Source organism: Peromyscus maniculatus, chromosome 1 (genome assembly GCF_049852395.1).
Source record: "Peromyscus maniculatus bairdii isolate BWxNUB_F1_BW_parent chromosome 1, HU_Pman_BW_mat_3.1, whole genome shotgun sequence".
Taxonomy (NCBI): Eukaryota; Metazoa; Chordata; class Mammalia; order Rodentia; family Cricetidae; genus Peromyscus; species Peromyscus maniculatus.
Window position 1 is genome coordinate 111024169 of NC_134852.1, and position 15051 is coordinate 111039219.

Genomic DNA, 15051 nt, shown 5'->3' on the forward strand with positions numbered 1-15051 from the left:
CGCCAGTGGGAAGGGATGCCATTGCCCCTGCTGGGAAATGTGGCAGATAGCGGGAAAAGACAGTCCCTCTCGCTTCTATAAGCCTGTCCTGCTTTCTTTAAAGGCACAGTTATTTGGTGCAGAATTACTTATTTCTAACCAGACATCATGTCCTTAAGCTGCTGCCCATCCAATGAGACATTTAGTAACCAGAACACAGCCTGCCCAGACCCTTTGCTTCTACAAAGAGGTGAGGAACTTTTCCTCCATGTAAGGCAGTGGTTCTCAACCTGTGGGTCATGACCCCTTGGGGTCAAATGACCTTTTCACAGGGGTCGCCTAAGACCATCAGAAAACACAGATATTTACATTATGATTCATAACCGTAGCCAAATGACAGTTACGGGGTAGCATGGAAATGATTTTGTGGTTGGGGGTCACCACGACATAAAGAACTGCATTAAAGGGTCGCAGCGTCAGGAAGGTCCAGAACCACTGGTGTAAGGGGAAAGGTGCTGTGATCACATGTGCAGTGTGAGGTGACCTGGCCGGAAGGCGGGTGGGAGGGAGCTCCGGGGAGGAGAGGAGGGAGCAGGCTTCTTTCACTGAGAGTAAAGGCCAGGGCATTCTGGGAAGACAAAGCCACCCATTGCGGGGCGGCTGATGGGTGATATGCTCAGGGAACAGAGAGAAACTTGGTGGCTGAAGTGCCCAAAGGACAGGGCAGACGATGATCCCTGATGGGGACGGGCAATGAGACTCCATTAGCTTTACCCCGCAGGCTGTGGAAGAGCTGGGGGGAGGCAGTAAACAGAAGAGAGCCATGGCTGGGGGGGGGGGGAGGGGGCGGTAAACAGAAGAGGGCCATGGCTGCGTCTGAGAGCGGAAATGGACTGGCGTGAGAACAGCCATCACCGTTTCGCGCAGACGGTCCTCCCGGGCAGTCTAGAGTCCGCTGTGGTTGTGGTGGTTGTGGTTAGCTCTGACGGGGATGGTAGCGGTGCACTGCCAGCGCCATCCGCTTCTTCGGGAGCCACAAGCTGCATCAGGCCTGCGGCAGCCTTTTCCTTAGGACCGCTCTGTTGCCATGGTGATGGAACAGGGGACCCATCCAGAGATGCTCACGGAATCCTTCACAGCAAGGTCATCTATTTGGCAGGCACAGACCTTGCCACACTCCCTTCCCCAACAACCTCTCGGTGGACTTGTTCGTGCTTGGCTGGCCTGGGACTGTTCCAGGAATAAGCTGAGAGCTGGTGGGAGGATGGTCCCCATGAGCCACCATGGCTCCCTGCCTCCTCCTCCTCCTCCTCCTCCTCCTCCCTCTTCCTCTCCTGAAGCCTCCTCTCCCATCACTTCCCTCTCCATCTACCCCCTGCCCATCCTCCTCAAGGACTCAGTGGAAACCATGTACCTCCCGCGGCCCCCAGTGCTGACTGCGGCTCCAGCCTGCTCTTGTTGGTTCTCTGAATGACTGTGCCTTCAGGGCACTTTTACAGGGCCACGTGCGCTGAACTGTCCCTTCTCTGAAATCAAAGCTTCTGGTTCCAGCTGTATGGCACTTACGTTTTATGTTAATTATGCCCTTTATTATATATTGGCTGGGATCACTGGACATTTTGTGGGTTAATGTCCTGTCTTCCCACCCATATTATGCTATTGCTCCCAGAGTATTATGATTTGTCTCATGTGTGTGATGTTTATACTTGTTTAGATGTATACACTCATTTGTATGATGCCAGGTTGAATTTGAAGGTTTTCCTTATCAACCTCCTACCTTATATTTTGAGACAGTCTCTCACTAAACCTGCAGCTCATCGATCCAGCTAAGCTGGCTAGCCAGATGATTTCCAAGGATCCACCTGTCTCCACCTCCCTAACCACTGGGATTACAGACTCATCTCTACACCTGGCTTCTTGTGTGAATGCCAGAGATCCAAATGCAGGTCCCCCTGCTTGCACGGCAGCCCTTTGCCAACTGAGCTGTCTCCCAGCCCCTTATTTTTATACTTTGAGGAAGGTTTTGCTGTGTTGCCCTAACTGGCCTCAAATTCCTGGGTTCAGGGGATTTTCCATCTCAGCCTCCTGAGTCTTGGGTCTACAGGCAAGTGCCACTCTGCCTGCCCAAACTAATCTTTGAAGGTCAGAACGGACTTTCTAAATCTCTTGCTTAAACTCTTGAGTGTTGACCCAGCTCTATAGCCTGGCTGTTGCTCACCCTTCCACTGTATCTCCCCCTTTGCCCTTAACCATCCAGCTGTTTGTCTTTTCTGTAAATGGACCCCCCCCCCCTGTCTCTGTCATCTATGTACCTATGGATTTACCTACTTAGCCATCTATCTCTTCCTCCCTTTCTTCCCTCTGTTCTTTCTGTCTGGAATGTATGGAACATTCTACTCTTGACTTATTTCAGTATATATATATATATATATATATATATATATATATATATATATATATTACAACACAGTGCTTAATATCATAAATACAATAAATATTTGCTCTCAAAATGAATGATTTGTTTGTAGACAATAATAAAAGAACTCTGAAAGAATTGGGCTTTTTGTAAGCCAGGCAGTTGCAGCTTAGCAGTGAGCTCTGTAGGGAAGGGCTTTGCTTAGGGTTCTTCAGAAGGAGCAAGCCGCCCCTGAGTGCACCCCATTGTGATCGGAGTTGTTCCTTTAATTTGAGAAGCATCGAGTTTACCCTGCGCAAGACCCAGGCCTGACTCTGTGATACAAGCCGAGATGAGAAATGGCTATGCTCTTCCCCAGCTCAGTCCTGCAGGCACAAAAGGAATTCTGTGAGACATTTTCGTGGCACACATGAAATACGCTTTATGGAGTAAGGAGCTGGTGATGGTTAAGCTTTAGAGAGAGGCATGTCTGTGGCATGCTGGGCCATCACTTTGCACCAGAACCACCTGGGCTTTCTCTTTTGCTTCCTCCCAGCTCCAGAGATCAGTGGTGGCTTCGGGGGAAAAGCAGTTACCAGTGGAGTACCGCATCAGCAAAAGGTAGGAAGGCCCACTCCCACCTGGGGCTGAGGACACAGCTGATTGCTAGGTCAGTAACAACCTTTCTTAGATGGCCTGTAGTTCAAGTTGTGGGAAACTATTATGAGAGACATTTCCACCCCGTCACCCCAGTGCCTGCACCAGATTATAATATTATCTGGAGATTAACTAAGAAGTCACCAGGAAAAGTCACTTGGAGAAAACTCCACCTTAGAGCAGAAAGCATGCATCTGGTGTCTTCTCAGAGTTCATTCCTACAAACATCTGTAATGTGTGTTCCTTCACACATCTGTAATTTGACTTTGCAGACTCCACTCCCACCTCCTGACTCCTAGACAAAGCCTTCCAAGCAGCAGGCAGGAATGGACCCCCTGGACCTGCTGGCTTCTCAAGGAGCAGGCTCCAGTGTGGTCCCCAGACCTATCCTCCCCATCTCTTCCCTCCACTCCTCCCCTCCCCTCCACTGTTTATGTGCACAGTGAAGACAGGACTGGGGAGAGAATGAGAGGAGGAATGTCCATCAGAGCCACATGAGAAAGTGGCCTCAGCATCCCAGAGACAGGCTAGACCTCTAGGCATGTGTTGTCCTCTGGGAGGGGACGTGAGAGACAGAGGCTTTGGTTCAGGATTATTTGGGCTTAATTGATTTTGTCTGGTACATCTAGGGACTGTGTGCACTGCATATTGCCGGGAGCAAGAAGCAGCTGAAGGGAAGGGTTCGCTTTGGTGACTGGTTTGAGGGGACACAGTTCATCATGGCAGGGAAAGTGTGGTGGCGGGTGGATCCATGGTGGCAGGAGTGGGCAGTGGAATCTCTTCACCTTCTTACATCTCTGTGGAGCCAAGACAGAGGCTGGGGCTGGACTATGATCCTCCAGACTCACCCCCAGGTTCCACAACCTCCTAGAGCAGCAGCATCACCATCTGGAGACCAAATGTTCAGACACCTGCCCCCGTGGGGAGCATTCTCCATCCAAACCATTAGCAGGGACATTGGCGTTAAAAGTTGTTCTCTAAACCTTGGACTGTCTGTCTGCTTATCTGTATGTGCACCATGTGCATGCATTGAACCCAGAAGCCAGAAGAAGGCATTGTAATCGGGAAGGTCCAGACAGTTGTGAGTTGCCCCGTGTAGATGCTAGGAACTGAACCCCGGTCCTCTGCAAGAGCAGTAAGTGCTCTTACCCACTGAGCCTCTGTGTTTTCCTTCTTTGAAAGCAGTGGCTAATTTTGTCCTGGGTGTCTTTGCAAATCCAAGAGCATTTAATTTAATAGGTAATCTGAGTGTAAAGTATGTGGAACAAATTAACCTGTCAGGGTGTCACTGGCCTTGCTTAGAAAACATGGCCTCATTTTTCTAGGGCCTCGATCCTGACTCCAATTGTTTTACATTGAAAGAACCTCAACAAGACATTCAGGAAGAGTCTGAATTGGGCTTTGACAGATCCTGGTTTGCCCGAGTTGAAACAGTTGTGACTCCCTTGGGTATCATAGCAGTCACCAACACACCGTACAGAACACCTCCATGGTGTTTCTCTCGGTTTTCTAAGATCCGGAAGTAGATATAACCATCACTCCCACTTACAGAGGAGCACACTGGCCCTTGGAGGGGTTAAAGGTTAAGCGCTATCGGCATCCTGCAGCGATGAAGAACTGCTATTGCTGCTTTAGTTTTTTCCTCTCCCATTCCTCCTTCCTTTCCTGACCCCCCACGTTCCTGAGGGTGGGGTACACACCACCACATCCCACAGTCATCGCTTTAAGTCCCGGCTCTTCTCCCAGTACTCTGCCTCCTCTGTAGGAGATGTCTTCAGGGCACAGCAGTTTTAAGGATGGGTTTTGTCATCTTCAGCTCTGAGTCACAGCCCTGGGTTCTGTGAGCTTTTGCTCTGCTCAGCTCAGCACTAGCCTCGGAGAATGTTAGCTATGTTAATGTTGAAATAGTAGGCCAAGCACACTGGGCTGGCCTGACATGAGGGAGGACGAGGTGGTCAGGCTCGTGGCTCCTTCCCTCTAACTGACTGGATTCATTTGTTTATTCATACATTCACTCATCCATCTGTCTCGGGTTTCTACTGCTGTGAAGAGACACCATGACCACAGCAGCTCTCACAAAGGAAAACATTTAATTGGGTGACTTACAGTTTCAGAGGTTTAGTCCATTATCATCATGGCGGGACACGGCAGCATGCAGACAGACATGGTGCTGGAGAAGGAGCTGAGAGTTCTACATCTTGACCCGCAGGCAACAGGAAGTGAACTGTGTAACCACACTGAGCATAGCTTGAGCAAAGGAGACTTCAAAGCCCACCCCCACAATGACACACTTCCTATAACAAGGCCACACCTATTCCAGCAAAGCCACACCTCCTAATAGTACCTCTCCCTTTGGGGGCCATTTCCTTTCAAACCACCACACCATCCACTCATTCACAGACATCATGTAGTCATTCCCAACATCAGATCACTGTTGTTCCAATTCTTGCTGTGTTTTAGTGCCTGGCTGAAGGACACAGTTGACCCAATGCTGGTGACCCTTGACCACCGAATTGCTGCCCTCACAGGCCTTGACATCCGGCCTCCCTATGCAGAGTATCTCCAGGTGGTGAACTATGGAATCGGAGGGCACTATGAACCTCACTTTGACCATGCTACGGTAAGGATGGGATCAATGACCAGTCTTCTGGGGCAGGGAGCCAGTGTGTTCTTCCTCAGAGGCAGAGGTCTGGAGGGCTCTCAGAAACTACTAAGGAAGGGCCTTGAACAAAGCCTTTTGTTTCCAGAATATCTGAAAGCTTTGGTTTCAGCTGATTACTGGATTCATTTTTCTTGTCTGCCCCCACCTTCCTCTTCCCCAGAATTTGTGAGTGGGAAAAGAATATGACTTGTAATAAAATTCTATCTCCTACTTCCTTGGGGACTTTTTCATGAGGATTGTCCTCAAATCTCCCTCCTTTCTTTATAATCTCAACTGCTCACCATATTACCAGTAGCAAATATTTTTGAGGAATAAAAGCTTCCCAAGGGGGCAGCATGGTCAAATCATGGAATTACCACAATGAACCCTATGAATACAATTAATATGCTGATGATTTTAAAATGAGCAAAACACATGAGATATACAGGTGATCAGTATGCAAATGAAAAGTCACAACATCATGAGGGGGGGAAAAAAAAGACCTCCCTGCAGTTCATCCATGGTGCCAACTTTATCAAGATCCCAAGAACTTTAAAAGTTCTTTTTAAAAGCCTTTCAGAGATGGCTCAGTAGGTGCAGTGTCTGCCATTCAAACATGAGGACCTGGGTTTGAGTCCCTAGAGCCCACAGTACAAAGCAATCGGAGCACAGTAAACACACTGCTAACCCCAGTACTGTCAGGGCGAATGGGAGGTGGAGACAGATGAATCCCCGGAAGACTTTACCCAGCTAGCCTGGCATCTGCTGCAGGCAAACAACAGAGAACCTGTCTCAAACAAGATGGAAAAGGAGAACCTATGCCCAAGATCGTCCTCTGACCTCCACATGTGCGCTGTGGCCTACACTTAGGCATGCATGCACATCATATATGTGCGCGCGCGCACGCACACACACACACACACACACACACACACACACACACAGAGAGAGAGAGAGAGAGAGAGAGAGAGAGAGAGAGAGAGAGAGAGAGAGAGAGAGAGAGAGAGAGATGAGTATACAAGTTAAGGAAGGAAGCCACTCACAAGAGGTTTCATATTTTATGATTCTATTTACATAACTTTCTAGAAAAGACAAAACACGGAGATAGAAAGTAGATAACCCGGTTTTGTGGGGACAGGGTTGACTATAAACCTTCATCTGCACGTGGAAAGTTCTGAAACTTGATTGTGGGCAAGGTTGGGCAACTGTTAACATTTGCTAAAATTCAGCTAATAGCATTTACAGTGAGTGAATTCTCTGGTATGTAAGTTATATTTCAGATTGTTTCTTGATTAAAGAATGAGTGTGTGCCTTGGACAAACAATTTGGAGCAGCAATCTAATGACTGGATGTTTCTATGAGATAATTATCTTCTCTAGTGTGTATGTTCTTTGTTTTGTGGAGAACCTAAGTGCAGAACCTCTTGTCTAATTTTTCCCCATGACAATCATTTGTTCAATTTGTATAGAATTCACTCCTGTGCATATCCAAAAAATGAATGTTCATTAAACAGTCTATCGAGTACCTGGAAGAAAAGATGGACACACACTCGACTTGGTGTAGTCCAGGGTTGTGTGCTGTCCTTGACAGCCTCATTTTATCCCTTTCTGCGCTAATGGTAGATCCTGGCTGTCACTCCGGGATCGTTTACACAAAATAACCATCTGCTCTATTTCTGTCTCAGTCGCCAAGCAGCCCCCTGTACAGGATGAAGTCTGGGAACCGAGTTGCAACATTTATGATCTATGTGAGTTATGTGGCTAAGTAGACTATTTTATCATATGGATTTTCAAAATGATTTCATATATTGGTTTTGTCTGGTACTGAACACAAAAATCTCTAGGAATTTTTAAACTTCAGACAACATTATTTTGTTAGGCATAGACATTAGGGGATATTAGACAGATTTCTGTCCTTAGAGAGTTTGCAGTGTGAAGGTCTAAATATGACCTTGCCTAGACAGTGGGTCAGGATGAGGAAACTAGGAGACCATGGACTTGAACAACACAGGAAGAGGATACAGTTGTCTCCCACCTTAAGGTCTAGAAGCCTAGTTGGTACTGAAAGGCACAGACCCATCAGTGAGCCTATGAACTTGTAGGAGAAAGAGAAGAGAAGGAGCAGTTTATACTCCAAGAGGGGAGAGTGAGGAGATAAAAAGTTGGTAAGTACCTCTGATAAGCAGTGGAAATCCTCCTCCTGTCTCCAGTAGAGTCCACACCTTAAATAACACACTGAAGTGATCAACTGGCCTCTTCTCTGAGTCCCTAGCCTGGTCCCCCAGGTTCAGTCCCAGCCTTCATCAACCTTACTGGCCTTCAGACTATGAAGTTTTACTTTCGTCTACACAAACCAGTCATATTCCAATCATCTATCACTTAAAAGCAATCCTTTATTGGGGGAGATTTACGAATGCTTCTTAGTCTTTTGGCTAAGGTCAAGTGTAGATGAGACTCACTACTGTTAGTGGAAGGGTCACCATACCAACCACAAGAGCTCTGAATAGCACCCCAAGATGAAGGCCTGCCTTCTCGCTCCCTGTGAGAACAGGAACTCCCTCTTCCCTGAGGGCTGATCTGGTCTCCACAGCACAGCCAGGAAGGGCGCTCAAAGGCTGGCATTCAATATCATCTCTATGTTCATGATTCCAATGTGGCCCAGCATACTTCCTATGGCAAGAGAATGCCCTCTAGAAAGTGTCATAGAACTCGGTGCCTGTCACTTTTATCCTACCAAGCAAGTGTGGGGAAAAAACGTCATAAGGCCAACCAGTGTTGTAGGGACCTAAGATGGGCCCAGGTACCTCCAGTGCTTACATCTCTACATTGGTATAGACATCAGAAATTTCCCAAGACAGTTGTTGAGGTTTGTGGGAAACACAAGCAATATGGGAGGGAGGGAATATTCTTTAAGAAGTTCAGAAAGAGGATTAAGCTGAAAGCCAACCAGGTGGTGATTTTTCTGCTTAGACTGGACATAAGATCAGTGTGGATATGACAGCCTTAACTCATAGGACTCTTGTCCAGACCAAGTGAGACCATATATTTGTAGAGACTTGGTATAATGCCTGCCATAAATGCCAACTATTAATCAATGTGAACTATGAGTGTGTATATTTTTCTAGATGGTAAGATGACAAGAGCTGTTGGTTTTTTTAAACTTTCATATATTAAAAATGTGTATATTGCCGGGCGGTGGTGGCGCACACCTTTAATCCCAGCACTCGGGAGGCAGAGGCAGGCGGATCTCTGTGAGTTCGAGGCCAGCCTGGTCTCCAAAGCGAGTTCCAGGAAAGGCGCAAAGCTACACAGAGAAACCCTGTCTCGAAAAACCAAAAAAAAAAAAAAAATGTGTATATTATATTTTATTATTTCTTTGAAAATCAGAAGGAAAAAAATCCCTTTATATTAAGAAAATACATCCAGAGCTGAGATTGTTCTGTCAATAGAGTGTTTGCCTTGCAAACTTCCATGACAGGACCAGTGTAAAAATCCAGGCTTGGAGACCAGGGCTGGGGAGACAGAGACAGGCAGATCCATGGGGCTCAGGGGCGAGCTAGCCAACCCCCCGCTTCCGCCTCCCTGGCAAGTTCCAAGTCAGAGAGAGAAACTGTCTCAAAAAACAAGGTGGACAGTGTCTGAGAATTGACATCTGGGATTGACTTTTGGCACATTCATGCAAGTGCACACACAGGGATGGCAGGTATAACACCTAATTATTCCTCAGTGTCTTAGGGTTACTATTGCTGTGATGGAACACCAAGACAAAACAACTTGGGAGGGAAGGGTTTATTTGGCTTGCTCTTCCACATCACTGTCCGTCATCAAAGGAAGTCAGGACAGGAACCTGGAGGCAGGAGCTGATGCCGGGCCATGGAGAGGTGCTGCTTACTGGCTTGCTCCCCATGGCTTACTCAGCCTGCTTTCTTATAGAACTCAGGACCACCACCCCTGGGGTGGCTCCACCCACAGTGGGCTGGGCCCTCCCCCATCATCACTAATTAAGAAAATGACTTACAGGCTTGCCTACAGCCCCATCTTATGGAGGCCTTTTCTTAATCCAGGTTCCCTCCTCTCAGATGACTTTAGCTTGTGTCAAGTTGACATAAAACTAGTCAGCACACTTAGCTTAGGTAACCAAGAAGGAATCTGAGTGGTCTGAGGACGGCAGTGGGATCAGTAAACAGTTCTTGTGATGCCCACCCTTTCCTGGTTGAGATCCTTACAGAGAAACAGATTCACTGAGGAGAGGAGTCTGAGGAGTGAGGAGAGGAGTCTGAGCAGTGAGGAGAGGAGTCTGAGCAGTGAGGAGTCTGAGCAGTGAGGAGAGGAGTCTGAGCAGTGAGGAGAGGAGTCTGAGCAGTGAGGAGTCTGAGCAGAGAGGAGAGGAGTCTGAGCAGTGAGGAGTCTGAGCAGTGAGGAGAGGAGTCTGAGCAGTGAGGAGTCTGAGCAGAGAGGAGAGGAGTCTGAGCAGAGAGGAGAGGAGTCTGAGCAGTGAGGAGTCTGAGCAGTGAGGAGAGGAGTCTGAGCAGTGAGGAGAGGAGTCTGAGCAGAGAGGAGAGGAGTCTGAGCAGTGAGGAGAGGAGTCTGAGCAGTGAGGAGAGGAGTCTGAGCAGAGAGGAGAGGAGTCTGAGCAGTGAGGAGAGGAGTCTGAGCAGTGAGGAGAGGAGTCTGAGCAGTGAGGAGTCTGAGCAGTGAGGAGAGGAGTCTGAGCAGTGAGGAGAGGAGTCTGAGCAGTGAGGAGAGGAGTCTGAGCAGTGAGGAGAGGAGTCTGAGCAGTGAGGAGTCTGAGCAGTGAGGAGAGGAGTCTGAGCAGAGAGGAGAGGAGTCTGAGCAGTGAGGAGTCTGAGCAGTGAGGAGAGGAGTCTGAGCAGTGAGGAGAGGAGTCTGAGCAGTGAGGAGTCTGAGCAGAGAGGAGAGGAGTCTGAGCAGTGAGGAGAGGAGTCTGAGCAGTGAGGAGTCTGAGCAGAGAGGAGAGGAGTCTGAGCAGAGAGGAGAGGAGTCTGAGCAGTGAGGAGAGGAGTCTGAGCAGTGAGGAGAGGAGTCTGAGCAGAGAGGAGAGGAGTCTGAGCAGTGAGGAGTCTGAGCAGAGAGGAGAGGAGTCTGAGCAGTGAGGAGAGGAGTCTGAGCAGTGAGGAGAGGAGTCTGAGCAGAGAGGAGAGGAGTCTGAGGAGTGAGGAGAGGTGCTGCTCTTGCAGAGAGCCAGAGTTTGTTCCCAGCATCTGCATCAGGCGGTGTACAACTGCCTGTGGCTCCAGCTTTTCTGAACTCCAAGGCACCTGCACACACACACACACACACACACACACACACACACACACACACACACGCACACGCACGTGCACGCACACACACATGCACACAGAGGCATACACATAATTTTTATGTGTGTGTATGAATGCTTTGCCTGCATGTATGTTTGTGTGCCTGGTGCCCAAAGAGGCCAGAAGAGGATTCTTGGATCCCCTGGAACTGGAGTTACAGGTGATTGTGAGCTGCCACATGGGTGCTGGGAACCAAACCTGGTCCTCAGCAAGAATAGGTGCTTTGACCAATGAGCTGTCTCACCACCCCTACACATAACTTTTAAAAAGTAAATAAATCTTTTAAAAAAAAGTTGGAATCTACTTATTATAGCCCTCCATCAAGATGGTAGCCAGAAGCAAAAATAAGGGGGGAATTCCAGAATCTTGTCCACTGGTGAGAAGCTCCATGGGTGAGTAGCAGCACCCTCTCAGAGGTTCACTGAATTTGGAAGTTGGATGAGTGACTTCTAAGGATTTCTCCCCTAACTGAAACAGAAGCCCTGCACACTGTCTGTGCAGAAATGACCTCTGAGTTCATGAGTACATGACAGAGGGCTGTCAGCAGCTGTCTCAACTCTGGCTTCTTCCTCTTCATGATAGCTGAGCGCAGTAGAAGCGGGAGGAGCCACGGCCTTCATTTATGCCAACTTCAGTGTACCTGTGGTTAAGGTGAGTGGGGTCTCCCCCTAGAGGATGTGGTTGTGATGGTGTGTGACGGTGAAGAACTCAGCCCTCTCTGCAAGTTGATGCCTGGGAGATGGATAAAAAGAGATTCTTCTGGAATCCCAAAGGCCATGTCCCATTCTGTCTTAGAGTTCCTATTGCTATGAAGAGACACCATGACCATGAAAACTCTTATAAAGGAAACCATTTAATGGCATGGCTTACAGTTTCAGTCTATTGTCATCATGGTGGGACATGATGGTGTACAGACAGACATAATCCTGAAGAAGCAGCTGAGAGTCCTACATTTTGACCCGCAAGCAACAGGAAGTGAGTGGTCTGTCTCACTGGGTATGGCTTGAGCATATATGCCTGCCTCCACAGTGACACACTTCCTCCAACAAGGCCACACCTACTCCAACAAGGCCACACCTCCTAATAGTGCGACTCCCTTTGGGGACCATTTTCTTTTGAACTACCCACACATTCCTGTCACTACAACATGTCCTTGTGGTCCTATTTGTTGTTTTATTTCCATGTCTGTTACAGTAGATGATGACAGGCCTGTCTTCCTTGTCACTGTGGGTTCCTCAGAGGCTAAGAACTCAGAGTCACCCCCAGGTTCTCCACAGTAACTAGTTCCCCACAGAGCTAAGGCACCGGGGTCTCAGAGCAAGGCTCAGAGCCCTGCCCTGGAGCTCACAGAGAATTTCAGCCATGACAACACACAGCAGTGACAGCCGTGGCTCTCCAGAGAGCCAGCGCTGACAGGTTTGTTTTGTGGGTGACCATTTCCTCCACGTTTCAGAAGGATCAAACATGCCCTTAGTAACCCGGGAAGGAGATGGATTAGAGAGCCTCAGCTCAAGCCCTGAGCACAGTGCCTGGTGCATCCTGAGTGGGGCATGGCCACGCTTCCAGTGCTGCTTCCTGGCTCCATCTAGTCTGATGGCCATGGTTAAAGGGAGCCTGAGGGTGTGGCTAAGAACACAGTGCAGAGAAGAACAGAGGCTGTGGGGTCAGAGCACAGGGGCTTGATTTTTGTTGTTGTTGTTGTTGTTGTTTTTGTTTTTTTGAGACAGGGTTTCTCTGTGTAGTTTTGGTGCCTTTCCTGGAACTCACTCTGTAGCCCAGGCTGGCCTCAAACTCACAGAGATCTGCCTGCCTCTGCTTCCCGAGTGCTGGGATTAAAGGTGTGCACCACCACCGCCCAGCAAGGGGATTGAGTCTTAACTTTCTTCTTAGTTGCATGATTTCAAGGCCCCAGTGGGTGGAGAATGGTGGTGCACTTGCTTTCAGCTGTGTGGGGGATATCTCCCACCCCGTGGGTCATCTCCCACGCCATGGGTATTTCTCCCACCCTGTGGGTCATCTCCCATGCCATGGGTCATCTCCCACCCCGTGGGTATTTCTCCCACCCCATGGGTCATCTCCCACGCCGTGGGATATCTTCCACCCTGTGGGTCATTTCCCACCCCGTGGGGTATCTCCCACCCCATGGGTCATCTCCCACCCCGTGGGACACCCTCCTCCCTGTGGGTCATCTCCCACCCCGTGGGGTATCTCCCACCCTGTGGGTCTTGTTGGGTATCTGTCCGCAGTGACCCTGTGAGCCTGGGCTTGCCTGGCTCCCAGCACTGGGTGGGCCACATTGTCCTAGTCTGCTTTCATCTCTGTCTCTCTTGGGCCCCCCAAGAGCAGAGCCAGGTGTGGCCTGTCTCCACATGCCCAGGCCTGGAGCCGAGCAGGCCGTGAGGCAGTGCCCACACCTGGTGGCAGCTTCCACCCTCCTGTGCCTTTCAATGCCTGCTTGCTCCAAACCGCACGGAGGTGAAAGAGTTTCCTATTTCATGGCATGAATTTGTGTCCTTATTCACATGCCTACCAAAAGTCCAGGATGCTGGGCTGACCTCCTACCCTCCCCATCCCCCCTCTCGTTTTCAGAACGCTGCCCTGTTTTGGTGGAACCTGCACAGGAGTGGAGAGGGGGATGGAGACACACTTCATGCTGGCTGCCCTGTCCTGGTGGGAGATAAGTGGGGTAAGGCCTGTCTTTGTGGGTGAGAAAATGGAAAAGTGGAGTGGGGAGTGGGTGGAGACGGACGGCAGAGCCCCCTTCTGGAGGCTTCGTGGTACTGCTGAGTGCCAGCGACGTGGATAGATGAGCAGTCAGGTGTCCCAGCAGATTCGGGGCCTGGGAAGAGTAGGTGTCAGCAAAGCGTCACAGGCCTGGCCAGGATGCTTCATCTGAGCATGAAGGAGAGGCATGAGACACCAGAGCGCCTTCCCAACCTCTGCATCAAGGCGAACACTGTCAAACCCACTCCCCCATTTAGCTCTGCCCCAAAGGAGTGGTCAGGCAAGAAGCCATGACAGCAGGGATGGATGGACTCCTTCCTTCATGGTGGGCAGACATGTTTATTGGCAGGTGTGGCCAAGAGCACCTCGCTCTGAAGCCAGAAAGGAAAATGGCTGTCACATTGACAGGGACACCAGGAGAAGCAAACGCTTTCTTCCCTGTTACCCAGGAATGGCTTCACTTTCACTGGGGCTTTTAGAATGGAGAACGACCAGGTGCCACACGTGTGAAAATCAGTACGCCATTAGCAAGATCTGCTGAGAATTTCTGGAGGGCGCTGTGCTTGCTCTGCTGGGAGCAGCAGATTGTGCAGTCGGGCCGGGACTGGACTAGGCAGACAGCAGGATTTTAGGCTGTGCTCCCATGCCCTGTGATGAAGCACACAGGGCTGCGGCCATCTCCCTGCTGAGCCCCGCTCCCCCCTGCCCTCCTCAGTGGCCAACAAGTGGATACACGAGTATGGGCAGGAATTCCGAAGACCCTGCGGCACCAACCCTGAAGACTGAGCACTGGCAGATGGCAGCCTGTCAGAGAAGCCAGGAGCCAAAGCCACGGGTGAAGAGGAGCGCAGCCCCCCGAAGGAAGGCCTCACGGCAAGGCCCGTGGGTGGGAGTCGAGGGATGGTCTTTACCCGGAACTCCTCTCGCCCCCAAGAATTTACATCTGGTCTACTGCAGCTGTGAGACTCAGAACAGCCTGGGTAACACAAGAGACCCACGCGGTTTTGAGTGCTCAGCCACCCTTGGGAGTGAAAGGGGGAACTCAGTATAGAACTGTTGTTTAGTGTGTGCAACTCCATAGCTAGGTTCTGTTCATTAGCATGAACACATACTACACATACATACACTACACACACACACACACACACACACACACACACACACACACACACACACAATCTGGAAGCATCAGGCTGCTCCAGCAGGACCACTTGATTCAGAGGTCTCCATCCCCATCACGAGTGGGTATTGTCATGTGATGATTTTTTTTAACGTGGAAAGCAATTTTGTTTTCTTTTTTATGAGTTTTGTCATTAAAATGTTTTTAAATCA

The 15051-nt window shown here is 49.5% G+C and overlaps 1 protein-coding gene across 2 annotated transcripts in view; it reads left to right on the forward strand.

The window, feature by feature from the left end:
• Positions 1–15051, forward strand: part of P4ha3 (prolyl 4-hydroxylase subunit alpha 3) — a 34927-nt gene extending 19876 nt beyond the window's left edge. For both annotated transcript variants that reach the window (XM_006982177.4, XM_076548271.1), the window contains exons 8-13: positions 2931–2995; positions 5492–5651; positions 7357–7419; positions 11578–11646; positions 13585–13681; positions 14435–15051. In XM_006982177.4, coding sequence (XP_006982239.3) covers positions 2931–2995; positions 5492–5651; positions 7357–7419; positions 11578–11646; positions 13585–13681; positions 14435–14505 — 525 coding nt within the window. In that variant the 3' untranslated portion in view covers positions 14506–15051. The remainder of the gene's footprint in view (positions 1–2930; positions 2996–5491; positions 5652–7356; positions 7420–11577; positions 11647–13584; positions 13682–14434) is intronic.